Source organism: Squalius cephalus (assembly GCF_949319135.1).
Source record: "Squalius cephalus genome assembly, chromosome: 22".
In the NCBI taxonomy this organism is placed as follows: domain Eukaryota; kingdom Metazoa; phylum Chordata; class Actinopteri; order Cypriniformes; family Leuciscidae; genus Squalius; species Squalius cephalus.
Window position 1 is genome coordinate 9,110,967 of NC_137143.1, and position 17,244 is coordinate 9,128,210.

The 17,244-nt window shown below is 35.9% G+C and overlaps 1 protein-coding gene across 1 annotated transcript; it reads left to right on the forward strand.

Annotated features, from left to right (window-relative positions):
• Positions 1–1,093: 1,093 nt before the first annotated feature.
• Positions 1,094–4,231, forward strand: LOC307150674 (uncharacterized protein). Its single transcript, XM_079858102.1, has 5 exons — positions 1,094–1,742; positions 1,849–2,119; positions 2,493–2,629; positions 2,751–2,954; positions 3,424–4,231. The coding sequence occupies exons 1-5, from the start codon at positions 1,260–1,262 to the stop codon at positions 4,213–4,215; spliced, it is 1,887 nt and encodes a 628-aa protein (XP_079714228.1). The 5' UTR covers positions 1,094–1,259; the 3' UTR covers positions 4,216–4,231.
• Positions 4,232–17,244: the final 13,013 nt, after the last annotated feature.

Genomic DNA, 17,244 nt, shown 5'->3' on the forward strand with positions numbered 1-17,244 from the left:
TGTAAAGACCTAACGTTAGTGCTAGCTAGCAGATCAAATTATGGATGGCTGTAGTAGCTACATAGAAAAAGTTAGGCTCGAAATTGCAACCATTTTGGTCGCATGTGCTCGTGAAAAATGTAATCCGTCGATATATACGGTAACCTAAAAATATATTCAGGAGTAAGTTAATTTGTGCGAGTGCAAATAATGGTTGTGGTGCTAACGTTACCCGTTTCATTTTGTAAGCCGTCAGTAAAAGAGGTAGAACACGCCAATGCTGATAGTTAGGATGTTTTATTAATACATATCTTATTTAGTATTATATAGCAATATATTAATATAATAAATACTGGTACTTTGCTTGTTTCATTAATGGATGAATCAGTGTTTTTTGAACGAATCTCTTGAATGATTCAATAACAATACATTTAAGTCACTTGTCGCCACCTAGCGGTGTAACAATGCAATCGATATAATTGTTATTTCATGCTCCATGTTACTTTCAAAAGGTGCTTTTCTCTATTTTGATTGCTTCTGTAGACGTCAGTGTTTATATCCAAACTATACAATTTAATTCTAGTTCCAATTTCAAGGAACTGTTGAGTGGGCTTAGGTGATCACCAGCCGGTTTTGCTATTTTTAAGGAGGTCCTTTTTTATCAGGTAATATTTATGGGTAAACCTTACGTTATGGGGACCCCATAAGGATGGCAATATCCGAAATCCTTGTTCGTGTGGGGACATTTTTTGGTCCCCATGAGGAAAACGGCTTATAAATCAAAAAAGTGATGTTTTTTTGAAAATGTAAAATTGCAGAAAGTTTTCTATGATGGGTAGGTTTAGGGTTAGGGTTAGTGTAAGGGAATAGAATATACAGTTTGTACAGTATAAAAATCATTATGTCTAGGGAAAGTCCCCATAAAACATGAAAACACTACGTGTGTGTGTGTGTGTGTGTGTGTGTGTGTGTGTGTGTGTGTGTGTGTGTGTGTGTGTGTGTGTTGAAGACTAGTAAACCAAAATATTTTTTATGGAAATGAGTACATAATGAAGACAAAGCAAATGGAGATGAACTAAATTAGTTTAAAATGAATCATTAAATGAGTAATTTATGTTTTTCCTTTCTCTATTCACTAGGCAATAGTCCTGGCAGTTATTCCTGAGCACTCTCTACCTCTGACAATAGCACCTGTGTTGGTGGAGTTAAGCCAGTGTCTAGCTGCAGACAAGGCAGCCCTTAGCCAAATTAAACTCTCCCGCACTGCAGCTTCTTATAAAATGGTGTATGGTATGGGCCATACATTTGCGGAGAGAACTTTCTCCAACTTACGACAATACACCTTCTCTCTGAATGTGGATGAGAGTACCTCTAGCAGTAATAAGAAGGTCCTTTCTATGTTGGTCAGCTACTTCAACAAAGAGCTCAATGATGTTGTGGTTGAACACCTGGGCTCCCTTGAAGTTGTGAAAGTCAGTTCAGCTAGTTTGGAGAGAGTGATGTGTGACTTTTTTCAAAAAAAGAACATTCCTTGGTCGAACCTAATTAGCATAATGCTAGACTCATGCAACGTGATGCGCGGGAGCAAATCAGGGCTGGAGACAAGGATACGAGAGAGGCATTGTTCCACTCTGCTCGATGTGGATGGTGACTCTTGCCATCACATCCACAACTCTGCAAAGAGATTTGCTGAACCTTTTGAAAACTACTTGGAGCAGCTCTTTGCTGACATCCACACAGACCATCAATGGGCACCAGATCAGGTATCTGAACATGCATTTCATTTTTAATGAAAAATCTGTTTCTAACTTGTTTATTAACTGTTTTGAGTGTTGCTAGTAGTGTAAGATATGTTATCTTCACTTGCAGTTGGGGTACCTGAAAGAAATAGCAGAGTTCCTGGACATACCTGCCACAAATCCCCAGCGATTTGTCTCCCATCGCTGGTTGTCAGCTTATGATGTAGGGATCAATACTAAAAGAATGTTACCTGTGTTCAGAGTGCTCTACTTTGGATTTATGGGAAAGCAGGACCAAGAACTGTACAATGAAATATTACAGGACCTGTACAGAGACCATGGTGTGAGTGAAAAGGCTCAACGAAGGGTTGAATTTATTCACCAGAATCTCTGCAAGAAGGGTATGTATGTGTATGTATGTATATATTGTAACAGATTGTTCTATGGTCAAGAAGGAACTAAAATCCTACTATTGAATCTTAGTATTCAGTAGTAAACATGCTGTATGTGTCTGTCTATATGAGAGAGAGAGACGAATAAAATGTGTGTTGTACACCTATACCTACTGTTTTATGGTTATGGTTATGATTTAGCAGACACTTTTGTCCCAAGTAAATTGTTATTATTATATCTTATTAGCCTAAGGAGTACTCATACTATTACAATCTGTGCAACATTTTATGTATACCATTGGTATTGCACAAACTTTAAATCTGTATGTATATTGTATCTTTTTTTATCTTTCTTTTTTTCTTTCTTTTTTTTTTTTTGAAGGAATGACTGATTTGGGGAAGAAAAGGAAGGCCCGAATTGTAAAGAAGATTTGGGTGGAAAACCAAAAAGTGAACCTTATTCTTAGTGTGTACCTTGGTGTCCTCCCAATTTTGAAGGAATACGTGATGGTCTTTCAAGTGAGTATTTTTCTATACAGTGTATGCAACTCAGCATAGAAGTAAGATGATTCTGATGTCTATTGAAAAACAACAGCAAGTTCAGTCAGTTCTAAAAATGCAATTTTTATGTTCTTTGAAGGGAAGTAAAACCTTGGTTCACAAGCTTCATGACAAGCAACTTGAAGTGTTCATCAACTTTCTCGCCTGCTTCATCAAGCCTGAGCATCTGAAGATGTTGCCAAAGAAATTGCTAGAATTGGACTTGGCCAATAACACACTTCACTCCCAGATTTACGTTGGGAAAGTCGCAGAAGACCTGATTGCAGCCCATCCAAAGCATCCGGTTAGTATTTTAAATCAAGTTAACTACTTTTTAAATTTTCTTTCCATTTTATCATTAGCGGTTCAGAAAAGCAGTATCCCTTAGGTCATGCTGCCACCTACTGGTTAAAAAAATGCAACCGCGTAATCACGAAAGTACAGTATATGGGACAAATGGAACATGTATTGTAATTACTCTTTCCATTTGATTGACTGATTTGTACATTTATACGTAGACCAGTAAGAGTGTTTAACATCTTGTAAATTTAAAATGTATTTTTATTAATTGTTTAGAAAAGTAAAGATTTGGAAATTTTCCAATTCTGATTTTACAGTCCTGCATGATGCCACCATAAATGTTACATAAACAGTTAAGTAATATGATCGAACATGATCTGATATGCTGATATGACTTGCCATTGTGCTGCAGCCATGAAACCTGAGTATGAACTCAGTTTAAACATGTTTTTTGTATGGTATGTGTGTTGCAGATAATCATGGATTTTATTGGGAAGGTGACCAAGGCATACACAGCTTGTGGCAAGTACATGCAGAACAAACTACCTCTCAAAAGTAAGACCCTACAGGCCTTGTCCTCTATTGATCCTGTGGTGAGGGGCCATTCCCAGGCTGTTACTCGGCTGAAGGAGTTGGCTAGGATCATGAAACATTTAGTGCCCCTAGAGAGTGACATCACCCAGGAGATCATTAGGTACAATGTGGACCCCAACCTGGCCAAGTATGAAGATGGAGATGACATTGTGAAGTGGTGGGCCCATGTCATGAGTTTGGGGAAGTATCCAGCTCTCAGCCAGGTTATCAGAGGGGCCCTCTCCATCTTCCATGGACCACTGGTAGAGTCCTCCTTTAGTCTCATGGGAGATGTGATTGATGCTAAAAGATCTAGCATGAAGATCTCCACCTTTGATGCAGTGCAGAGTGTCAAATATGTACTGAGGTCAAGGGGCAAGACTGGCATTGGCATGTTCAAAAGAGATGACATCAAACTGGGGCCAGTTGATAAAACTCTCTGCCAGAACATTAGGGTTGCAGGGAGAAGGGACAAGACCGACAGAGAGAAGAGGATGGAGGCAGAGCAGAAGAGGCAGGTGGAGTATGGCTGCAGTGCTACATGTGAAAGTGCAGAGAAGGCCAAGACCACTGCTCTGGCCAAAGAGAGGCAGACACGTCTCAAACATGTTGATAAGAAAATTAATGCAGCCAGACGCAAGGCCCTGGATACGTTGCAGGAGGTGGCCAGGAAGAAGAGGAAGGAGGAATAAAGCAAGAAGATAGTTCTATGAGAGTTTATGTTTCGGAATAAAAAATGAAATTGAATATTACAAATTAGCGTCTGTGTATTTTGATTTTCAGAATTTCATTTTAGTCTATGTGCCTATGGGGTGGGCCGGGGATGACAGGGGTTGGTGGCAATGTAAGTATCTGGATATTTGCCGCTGGTCGGGGGCTTCGATTACCTCTCTCTTTTTTGACCATACATGTGTTTGCACCCCTGAGCGCTTGAGGTACGTCAGAAATTGTGTTCCTCGCATCACACCGCGTCCAGCGTGGACAGCTTCACCTATTAAAATGGGTTCTATTGATTTCGTCACGTCATGCCGCTCGCATTGGCTTAGGGTGCTTTCACACTGGCAGTTTAGTTCGGAACGTGGCATGGTTCGCATGATAAATCACTAATGTAAACGATATCATGTACTGAACCCGAGACTATCTGGAGGAGGTGGTCTGAGCTTGGTTGCACTCGAACCATGCTGCGGTTCGCATGAATGTGAAAGCAACGCGGACTCGGGTGCACACTTGTTCAGGAAGTAAAGTAACCTGCGCATGTGTTTTAGCTGATTATGATGTATTAAGTTAAATGAAACATATATATATATATATATATATATATATATATATATATATATATATAAGGGATGATAGTGTTGATGATTTGCCTTGGATATGAGCGAGAGTGAGCCTGCAGTGTATTCGTGCATAGCACGTGGAATCATTATCATTTCATCTTTTCCTTTGCTTTGATGGGGGATCATTTCAAACATATTGTATAGCGGCAGTATGTTTTCATGCCCACAGCAGCATACACATTTTGGCCGTATTGTTCATCTTTTCATTCCAGCTATGTTCGGGGGTAATTGATATATGCTATTTGTGCAGCAGCAGTATCTTTTAGATATTCACAGCAGCGTATTGGCATGTGTATTGGCAGTAGCAAGTCCCTGTACTAGCTCTGCAGCAGCAGCAATTATCAACAGCAGCAGCAATAATCTACAACAACATCAGGAGCAATACAGCACCAGCGTAGCAGATCTATTCGGCCAAGACCAAATACATTAACATTGTGATATCCACTTCTGTGCTAAAAATATCCCACGAGTTGTCATGATAGAAAAGCACAGTTCTGTCATGAAACTCTAGATGACACAGCCTAACGGGTCCTTAATGCAAGCTGATGATATTTTCAGCGTTTACTATTTTGGCACAAGCTGATAAGTTAATTCTGCATCTGCAACCAATGAACTTGCTGCTCAACATTTAAATGGCTGGTTAAGATTCACTATAGCAGTTTGCAGTGCGCTTTCAGAGTTTGTCTAAACCCTCCATCTTCCCCAGCTCCACCTGTATAGACCTGCTATAGGTAATTTATTTATTTATGTATGCTATTTGTGCAGCAGCAGTATGTCTTACATACTCATAGCAGCGTATCGGCGTATGTATTGGCAGTAGCAAGTTCCTGTACTTATTCTGCTGCAGCAATAATCAACAGCTACAACAACAGCAGCAGCAACGTAGCAGATCTATTCCGCCAGGACCAAATACATTAACATTGTCATATCCGTTATCATGCTGAAAAATTCCGAAAGGTTGTCATGATAGAAATATGTCTGCCAAATGCATAATAGTAAAATCCATTGACCCCATAATTTGTTGTTCCATCAATCATAAAATCAACTATTTCTTAATTAGTCCAAACAAGAATGAAAAGTTAACCTGCAGTCCTGATCCCACATGCTGAGAACCTGAGACTTGAGAGTTTCACGAGTTCAAACTTACAAATGATTATACAGGAGCTGGTCATAAAATTAGAATATCATCAAAAAGTTTATTTATTTCAGTAATTCCGTTAAAAATGTGAAACTTGTATATTATATAGACTCATTACATGCAAAGTGAGATATCTCAAGCCTTTATTTGTTATAATTTTGATGATTATGGCTTACAGCTTGTGAAAACCACAAAATCAAAATCTCAGAAAATTAGAATATTACATGAAATCACACAGTAATTACACAGTAATCCCATGGTCATTGAACCAGGTTTTGGTTATTTTGGCAGTGTGGGCCGGTGCAAATCCTGCTGGAAAATGAAGGAAGCATCTCCATAAAGCTTGTCTGCTGAAGGAAGCATGAAGTGCTCTGGAAATGTCCTGGTAGATGGCTGCGTTGAGTGGACAGCACAGTGGACCAACACCAGCTGATGACATGGGTCCCCAAACCAACACAGACTGTGGAAACTTCACACTGGACTTCAAGCATCTTGTATTGTGTACCTCTCCATTCTTCCTCCAGACTCTGGGACCTTGGTTTCCAAATGAGATGCAAAATTTGCTCTCATCAGAAAAGAGGACTTTGGTCCACTGTGCTTTATAAAATCCAGAGTCAACGCAGCCGTCTACCAGGACATTTTCAGAGCACTTCATGCTTCCTTCATTTTCCAGCAGGATTTGCACCAGCCCACACTGCCAAAAGAACCAAAACCTGGTTCAATGACCATGGGATTACTGTGTAATTACTGTGTAATTTCATGTAATATTCGAATATTCTGAGATTTTGATTTTGTGGTTTTCATAAGCTGTAAGCCATAATAATCAAAATTATAACAAATAAAGGCTTGAGATATCTCACTTTGCATGTAATGAGTCTATATAATATACAAGTTTCACTTTTTTAACGGAATTACTGAAATAAATCAACTTTTTGATGATATTCTAATTTTACGACCAGCACCTGTATAGAGTAAAAGAGTATATTTATTTGGCGTGCTGTCCGGGGGAGGACTCTGAGCTCTGAATGTGGCCCGAACCCAGAGTTCTCCTCCGTATCTCAGGTTAGGATAGTAACCTAGCGAGTGTGAGAAGACGGGGTGGTGGAGGGATGCAGAAAAAACTGTCGAGGAACATAGGTGAGTCGGCTACTATTTATAGGCTCCTCTCATGGTGATTGGGTAGATCATTTGAATGTGCTCCTGGCGAAATTTGTAAATGAAACATAATTTCACAAGTTCACACTTACAAATGATTACATGAGTAAAAGAGTATGCGTATTTGGAGTGCTTTACAGGGGAGAGCTCCGAGCTCGAAAAGTGGCCTTGCCCCAAAAAGCAGTTGGGAATTTATGAACTAACCCCAAAAAATGTGAGCAACGAAGTTGGCAAAATGGTGTTTGTGGGGAGAAGCCTGGTCGTTTGACCGGGAGGGCTCATTAAGCACCCAATGGGAGCCTGCAGCTCACAGCATCGGACAGGCGAGCCCCACCAGCAGTCGAAAAGAGAGTGAGCGATTCCATGTCATCTGACGGAAGCCTGCAAAACGATTCTGGGGTGAGCCCCGCCGATAAACGAGCGGGGGTGAGAGAGATTTCAACCGCTCAACCGGAAAAGTCATGCAGTTTATGCATGGTTATTGAAAAAACTAAAAACTAAAGTTTCTGAAATAAGGCCACAAAACACATACTAAATATGTGTCCACAAGACTTTTGACTAATGGATGTCGTCGCCTAGAGTTTTTTCTTCAAAATGATCTGAAAATCATCCTGCCTAATCATTCACATAAAACAATACATTGATTTAAATTTTGTAAGACACTTTCTGTTTGGAAAGGCAATATGCGCAGGGGCGTAAACGATCATGCATATTAAGTGGTTCACACCTGAGGAGACAATGCCCCCGCATAATTGGGTTGCATACATAATGAGCCATTCATTCAGGTCTGTCACTGAGCCACAAGAAAGAATGCAAGAGCAATATATATATATATATATATATATATATATATATATATATATATATATATATATATATATATATATATATATATATTCTACCAAATTGGTTCACAGTTGGAAGCATCTCAATTATTATTATTTTTATTATTTTTTTCACAAATTGTGCTTGCAAATTGTATAATATCCAAGGTAGACATGTCTAGTAATTGTGCAGTTAATTCTCATACTGTATTTTCAGTTTTGGAATATGTATCCTCTCCCCAAATTTGTCATTAATAAAACACAATAAAAATGATTTAAAGAAAAGGCTTATATTTACCTTTTAATAGTTTGTTTACATCTACCTTGTAAATATATTTTTTTTTATTAAAAAGGTTACAATTACAACAACAATTCAAGTGTAATCTTTCTTTGTAAAAACTAAAGTATACAAAACATATTATTTGATGACTTTATTTTTGACAAAACATACTATATTTAACATATAAGCAAAAATTGGCAAACAAAAGCTTATTTAATGTGGCAGTCTATTTTACAGTAAAAACGTAATAATCTATTCAAAACTAGTCAACGAAATGTTGTCTTTCATATGTCTGTAACATAGGTCTTTCATTTTTATTATAGGGAATATAAATGTTAATTTGCAGTTTAATACGTTGCTTATACAAATACATTTAATTTCAACATATTTCATTCGATTTTTACTCATCTCAGTATAGCAAAATAGTTTGCTAAAAGCGGAACATTTATTCACACACAGAAACGCGATTCAAATTTAAACTGTCTTTTTTTGGAGCTGTGGTAAACAGTGCGCATCTCTGCCGTTCATTCATTCACACACAGAAACGCAATTCACTTGAGAATGAAAAAAACTTACTACAGTAGGGGAGCGCGGGGCACAACCTAACGCGGGGCTAGTTGTAACACACTTGTTTTAAATACTTCCACACACGCTAGGATGACGAAACTTAGTGTATTTACTAGTTGCCATATCAACACTATATAGAGAAAAAAATTGCGCCAAAATTAATTTTTTTTTGGAAGATATCCATAGACATTTATTAAACCATAGCAAAAGTACATTTCTTACTTAAGTTAATTTTTCATCTTTATTTTTTGTGTTTATTTACAATTAGACAAATCTGATATTATTTTAATCTCCAATATGTTATTTAACAGTTGAGATAGTTCTTTAATGCTATGCTAACCAGCAGAAGACACTCACCGGGTTTAAATCCCAGTTGTGCAAGCGGGGCACGTTGTACCCCTACAATGTGCCCCTATTAGAAATATGCTATTATATTCTATACTTTTATTAATTCTATTGAGAAAACATGAGAAAAAGGTGAATAAAGACTGAGAGTCAATGTTCAGAAATTACTAATTATTTATTAGTTTTGAATTATGTTGTATAGCTGTGTTTTCCTGTGTTCGTATCAAAACTCAAAAATGAGTTTATATTTAATTATTAAAAATTGCCATTATTTTATATGAAAGAGTTTTTTAATTGTATTTTATTTAGAAAATATTTTAGTTTGTCTTGTATATATTTTTTTTATTAGATCAGATAACATTTTAAGCTGTCATATGTCATGTTACAATGTGCCCCTCACATGTTACAATGTACCCCACCTATGGGGCATGTTGTCACATTTCACTTCCATTCTTTCGGGGTATATCCAGAAAAAAGTATATACTGTATTAATAAAACAAAACCACATAATTGTACTAGACATGTGGGAAATTAATGTGGGAAAAAAATAAATACTCTGAACCATAAGTAGATTTACACAAACTGAGAAAGTCAAAAAGCGTTACTTTGTGCCCCGCTCTCCCCTATTCCTCAGCTCAGGATCCTTTGCTCCTCGAAATACAAGCACTTCTGAGGTACATTTTCCATTATTATTATTACAATAGCATTATTCCTCACAGCGCTGCGAGACTGTGTAAACAAGTACAATGATCTGATTAAACTTGGTGTGTTTTCTCGAGCTGATATGGGGGCGTTCACAGTTTGCACGGATTGCCTCAGTCATTTGCGTTTGAATAGCGCACGCTCTTCGTGGGCGGGATCACATTAAAAATAATGAGCTGAGATGAGAACGACTGACATCTCTCTCTTTTCATACAGATTACATAAACAGAGAATATTTGATTTAGTTTTGAATTAGATAATTTAAAAGTACACACTTGAATGATTATAGAGATGTATTGCTCATGCCTGGGTGAATAGTATTTGCTGAGTTTTTTTTTTTTTTTTTTTAAGTTTAGAGACGTGCTCCAAAAAACAAGTTCACCGAGACGCACAGGCAGAAAGCACACCCTGTTTATTTTCTTTATTTTACAAAAACACAATGTTTTTTTCGCTTGTAAGTGGACACATAAAAAAGTAGACATTTAACAGTTTATTTTTTCAGTTTAAGTTTATTTTGCTGCTATGTGAAAAAACGCCCGCGCGTTTGCCGACCCCAGGGGACTTTTAACCATATGAATTGTTTCAAAGCAGCTTTACAGTGGTTATAGGACATTACAGTAACAGAGATTGTTTGGGCTTTACAGCAGCTCTAGGATAAAGTTATTGTCCAGCTAAAACTAGTTTTGATTGATTAATTTACTTCCGTTGCGAAGATCATTAGTTATTAACTTAGGGGCCGCTAACATGACACACGTGTTAACAGAAAACCCTGAACACGCTCCAGCCACCCATCTGCACAAAACAGTGCCTGGTGGCTCGAGAACGCACTCTCGGAAATAGGTTCCAAGGTGCAAACAATTATCAGTTATCTCTGCGCAAACCTATGCAACCTCTGTGCAAACCTCAGATGTTGCGCACATATGCATCACGTTCAGTCCATAGGTATGCGCGTTTGAATATATATGTGTGCAGGCGTGTAGTCCTTTTATAAATCAACCCTCAACAAACTACTTGTCTGGCCTTAAAAATGTATAATACTGGATTATTTATCGCGTCCGCGTAGCCACGTGGTGACTCTGTACAGATAAAACGACAACATTTTATCTGTACAGAGGTAAAGGGAAGGGAAGGGAAGGGAAGGGAAGGGAAGGGAAGGGAAGGGAAGGGAAGGGAAGGGAAGGAAGCCTTCACAGGGAAGAGCCTATTTGACACTTCAGGACTGCGTTGTCGTCGTGTCCAGGCGCAGGTCCTTCATCAGATCTGGATACAGCCTGGATCCGGCAGACTGCGGTAAACCTCGGGATAAACAGAGAGACTAATATTAGCGTAGACGCCTTCCTTCTTATGATGTAACAAGTACATCAGGATTTATGGGAAGTGTTCCCGGTTCCGGCTGACCTAAAATATGCAGTCTAACATTTTATTATAGAAGTCTATAATGTGTTACGTGTATACTAGGCCAAAGATATGTGTTTTTAGTCTAGATTTGAATTGACAGAGTGTGTCTGCTTCCCGGACAATGTTAGGAAGACTGTTCCAAAGTTTTGGTGATAAATAGGAAAAGGATCTAACACCAGCAGTCGATTTTGATTTTCTAGGTATTATCAACTGGACGGAATTTTGAGATCGCAATAGACGTGAAGGACTATAATGCGTTAAGAGCTCGCTCAAGTACTGGGGAGCTAAACCATTTAGTGCTTTGTAAGTAATCAACCATATTTTAAAATCTATACGATGTTTAATAGGGAGTCAATGCAGTGTTGACCGAACCAGGCTAATATGGTCATACTTCCTGGTTCTTGTAAGAACTCTAGCTGCTGCATTTTGAACCAGCTGTAGTTTATTTATTAAGCGCGCCACCCATAATAGCATTACAATAATCTAGCCTTGATGTCATGAAGGCATGAACTAATTGTTCTGCATTTGTCATTGAGAGCATATGGCATAACTTAGATATATTTTTAAGATGGAAAAATGCAGTTTTACAGATGCTAGAAACGTGACTTTCAAATGAAAGATTGGTATCAAAGAGCACACCCAGGTTCCTAACCGACAACTTGACAAGATTTGACAGAGCAGCCATCAATTGTTAGACAGTATTCTAGGTTATTACATGAGGATGTTTTTTGTCCAATAATTAGAATCTCTTTTTTTTTTTCAGAATTAAGTAGTAGGTCTTTTACTAATTACTAGTCATCCAGTTTTTTATATCAGCTATGCATACCGTTAATTTTGTGCATTGGTAAGTTTTGTCGGGGCGCGGAGAGATATAGAGCTGAGTATCATCAGCATAACAGTGATGCCATGCCATGCCAATGCCATGCTTCCTAATGATATCTCCTAAGGGTAGCATGTACAAAGTAAACAGCAACGGTCCTAGTACTGAGCCTTGTGGTACGCCATACTGAACTTTTGATTGATAAGACATCTCTTAATTTACTGCTACAGACTGATAACGGTCAGATAAGTATGATTTAAACCATGCTAATGCAATTCCACTAATGCCAACATAATTTTTGAGTCTATTTAAAAGAATGTTGTGGTCGATGGTATCAAATGCAGCACTAAGATCGAGTAACACTAATAGAGAGATACAACTATGATCGGATGATAAGAGCAAATCATTTGTGACTCTAATGAGAGCTGTCTCAGTACTATGGTACGGTCTAAATCCTGACTGAAAATCCTCGCAGATATAATTAAGTTGGCTTGAGAAAGCCAACTTACTGAAATCCTATTTAAACTTATTATTATTATTATTATTATTCTTTTTCTTACCCAAAATTTATCAACTCTAACTCCTCCTAGAGCTTTAACTCTACAAACTCCAAACTCGGGTCAGACCTTCAGACTATTCTGACTTAGTGTGCTATAGTGTGCTTTCAGTTTTCTTAAAAATTAATATTAAAAATCATAAAAACCCCATTGACTTTCATTGCAGACTGCTCAAATTGAGCCAAGACTACGGTGGCCCATTAGTGCACAACCTAAAAACTCAAATCTAAACTCTCTGAAGCTCTAGACTCAATTAAACTACCATTCTAAATCTATCTATCTATCTATCTATCTATCTATCTATCTATCTATCTATCTATCTATCTATCTATCTATCTATCTATCTATCTATCTAACTTTCTTTCTTTCTTTTTAATTAATCTATCTTTCTAACTAACTTATCTATCTTTCTTTATTTCTTACTAATCTATCTATCTTTCTAACTAACTTAGGCTATCTATCTTTCTTTCTTTCTTTTTAACTAATCTATCTATCTTTCTAACTAACTTAGCTATCTTTCTTTTTTCTTACTAATCTATCTATCTTTCTAACTAACTTATCTATCTTTCTTTCTTTTTAACTAATTTATCTTTCTTACTAATCTATCTATCTTTCTAACTAACTTAGGCTATCTATCTTTCTTTCTTTGTTACTAATCTATCTATCTTTCTAACTAACTTAGGCTATCTATCTTTCTTTCTTTCTTTTTAACTAATCTATCTATCTTTCTAACTAACTTATCTATCTTTCTTTCTTACTAATCTATCTATCTTTCTAACTAACTTATCTATCTTTCTTTCTTTCTTTTTAACTAATCTATCTATCTTTCTAACTAACTTATCTATCTTTCTTTCTTTTTAACTAATCTATTTATCTTTCTAACTAACTTATCGATCTTTTTTCTAACTAATTTATCTTTCTAACTAATTTATCTTTCTTTCTTTCTTACTAATCTATCTATCTTTCTAACTACCTTATCTTTCTTTCTAACTAATTTATCTTTATAACTAATTTATCTTTCTTTCTTTCTTACTAATCTATCTATCTTTCTAACTAACTAACTTATCTATCTTTCTTTTTTCTTTTTAACTAATCTATCTATCTTTCTAACTAACTTATCTATCTTTCTTTCTTTTTAACTAATCTATCTATCTTTCTAACTAACTTATCTATCTTTCTTTCTAACTAATTTATCTTTCTAACTAATTTATCTTTCTTTCTTTCTTTCTTACTAATCTATCTATCTTTCTAACTACCTTATCTATCTTTCTTTCTAACTAATTTATCTTTTTAACTAATTTATCTTTCTTTCTTTCTTACTAATCTATCTATCTCTCTAACTAACTAACTTATCTATCTTTCTTTCTTTCTTACTAATCTATCTTTCTAACTTATCTATCTTTCTTTCTTTTTAACTAATCTATCTAATCTTTCTTTCATCTTTCTTTCTAACTAACTTATCTATCTATCTTTCTTTCTTTCTTTTTAACTAATCTATCTATTTTTCTAACTAACTTATCTATCTTTCTTTCTTTTTAACTAATCTATCTATCTTTCTAACTAATTTATCTATCTCTCTTTCTTTCTTACTAATCTATCTATCTTTCTAACTAACTTATCTATCTATCTTTCTTTCTTTTTAACTAATCTATCTATCTTTCTAACTAACTTATCTATCTTTTTTCTTTCTTTTTAACTAATCTATTTATCTTTCTAACTAACTTATCTTTCTTTCTTTCTTTTTAACTAATCTATCTATATTTCTAACTAACTTATCTATCTTTCTTTCTTTTTAACTAATCTATCTATCTTTCTAACTAACTTATCTATATTTCTTTCTTTTTAACTAATCTATCTATCTTTCTAACTAACTTATCTATCTTTCTTTCTAAATCTATCATTCTAACTAACTTATCTATCTTTCTTTCTTTTTAACCCTCTGGGGACCAAAAACGCGCCGGCGCGTTTTGCTCGTTTTTTTTTTTAGCAATGAAAAATAAACACAAAATGCTCTGTTAATTTTGATCTTTAATTTTCGTGTTATACATCAATCGATCCTGTTCAGTTTCTATTTTTTTTCTGTATACTCACAATAAAAATAAAGTGTTTTGCTTTTTGACAAATAAAGAAACTTTAACATGATGCGATTTCTGCCTTCTCTCTGTCAGTAAACTCCCATTTGAAACGCGTTCGAAAATGATCTATAACTCCGCGAAAATTCAGTCAAACAGGCAAACAGACCCACGGGCATAAAGCTTGAGATCGCATCTGTTAAATGAAGTCATTTATATAAAAAACAAATATTATCAGCTTCTGTAATCTGTATAAAAAGAGAGCGATTCCAGTCGAGCTCATTACGAGCTCATTGACTTTAATTCGTTCACGCCTACTTACGGAGCGCGCTATTCACAAGATAATGTGCTAAGCCATCTATGCAAAACAGGTAAACGCCCCCAAGCAAATGCATTAAACGCTTCAAGTTTCATCATTTCGTCACCTGCGCGTTGGGAAGATGACACGGTACACCGGTGCGGAAGCCCTTCAGTTCGTCCTGGATACTAGCGACGAAGAGTCCAGATTTTCATCAGAAGAGGAGCGCGACTACTCTGATGACGACCGTTTGTATTTTGAAGAGCGACTTGATCCAGCCGTGGATAGAATTTCGGATGAGTAAGTATTTATTCTTACTTGCATTAGTTGACAAGCTATTCAAAACATGAGCTTACATATTATACTGGGTGGACTTGCCATCCAGAGTACTGACATTTTATATCTACCTATATTCAACACGATCTAATGAAAGTGCATATCTATACCATGAATTTAATATCTCGTACCATTTCAATGTTAAAAATTTTTTTTTTTTTTTTTTTTTTTGTGTACATATGCTACACCCCTTGGTTAGGAAATTTGTATTTGTATGTGTAGCCTAAATTATATGTTTAGATCATTATGTATGAAAGATAGAATTTAGAAATTATTTTAGAAAGTAGGCCTAGTAGGTGTTTAGATTATATTTTGACTATATAAATGCTGCCTCATTATCATTAACGTTGCATGCTCGCAAATATCAGTTGTAAATGTGTGTAAATGTGCTGAAATGTGTAAATATACCCAGTTAATGAAGTGCACAAATGTGTTAGGCTAATGTTTGCGGTGTGCCTCTCCGGTAATGGCCCATTGACACGCATATAGGCTTATTGCACGCGTCTAAAATTATTTACATCAGTAATTCATTATAGACTAATGCTACTATAGTTATATTTATGTAATAATATTCTTCAACTTTTTTAAAAGGAATGTAGCTTCATCACTACCTCCGCCTGCAACTCGGAGTGCGCTTAGCAACACAGTCAGAAATCAGAAAGAGTAAGTATATATTTACCCACTATTTTACAGGTGTTAGTTCAATTTTGTTTATACTTCGTGTTAATAATATGAGCCTGTATGACTTTATTATTTATTTTTGGAGATTGGTTGATGTTACATATGTTTTGTAACTTTTTTTAAAAGGAATGTAGCTTGTTCACTCTCGCCTTCCACTGCAACGAGGACACGCAGCAACAAAAATCAAAAAGAGTAAGTACATATTTACCTACTATTTTACAGATGTTAGTTACATTTTGTTTATATACTTAGTGATGATACAAATGTAGCCTATATGTGCCTGTGTGGCTTTGCAACAAATGTGTTGTTATGCATGCACAATATAACAATTATTGATTGGTAATGTTAATATAAAAGGTCACATATATGTAATATATGGTCACATTTGATTTGCTTAGAGCCCGCATCAACGGGGCATAAGCATTTACTGTGAGATACCTGCCTTTACTTTTGTTTTTACAAAATTACAATAAAACAGATTGAAAAACAAAACATTTGAATCTCCTCATTCTTTGTTCAGGCTGCCTCACTGATGGCCCATTAACACTTGGGGGAGCGTCTATGTCACACCCCTGGTCTGAATCTCATTAATATTGATGACCCATTACCACTCCCACGCATAAACCTCTTCTGACAAAAAAACTGTTTTACAATGTTTAAATCAATGTAGTGTTTCATGTGAACAATCAGGCAGGATGATTTTCACATAATTTTGAAGCTAGAACTCAAAGGGACAACATCAATTAGTCAAAAGTCTTGTGGACACATATTTATTATGTTTTGTGTTCTTAAATCAGCAACTTTCATTTTATTTTTTTCCAATAACCACGCATAAACATTATTCTCTTAAAAATACAAACATCTACATGCACGTTGCTCGCATATTATGGTAGCCCTGTTTGTGCTATATAGAGTGAATTTACACCTTTGCCATTAACATGTTTATAAATAACTGAAAAAAGCACAAATATCAAGGCATGTCAGAACATCTCAAGGACCCCAAAAACAGCTTGGTCCCCAGAGGGTTAACTAATCTATCTATCTTTCTAACTAACTTATCTATCTATCTTTCTTTCTTTCTTTTTAACTAATCTATCTTTCTAACTAACTTTTCTTTCTTTCTTTCTTTCTTTCTTTCTTTCTTTCTTTCTTTCTTTTTAACTAATCTATCTATTTTTCTAACTAACTTATCTATCTTTCTTTCTTTTTAA

Bases quoted from the DNA above. Each gene is read 5' to 3' on its own strand.
- LOC307150674 (XM_079858102.1), top strand. From the start codon at position 1,260: ATGGTGTATGGTATGGGCCATACATTTGCGGAGAGAACTTTCTCCAAC. The intron at 2,120-2,492 runs GTATGTATGTGT...TTTTTTTTGAAG, and splicing joins CCAGAATCTCTGCAAGAAGG to GAATGACTGATTTGGGGAAG. The intron at 2,955-3,423 runs GTTAGTATTTTA...TGTGTGTTGCAG, and splicing joins CAGCCCATCCAAAGCATCCG to ATAATCATGGATTTTATTGG.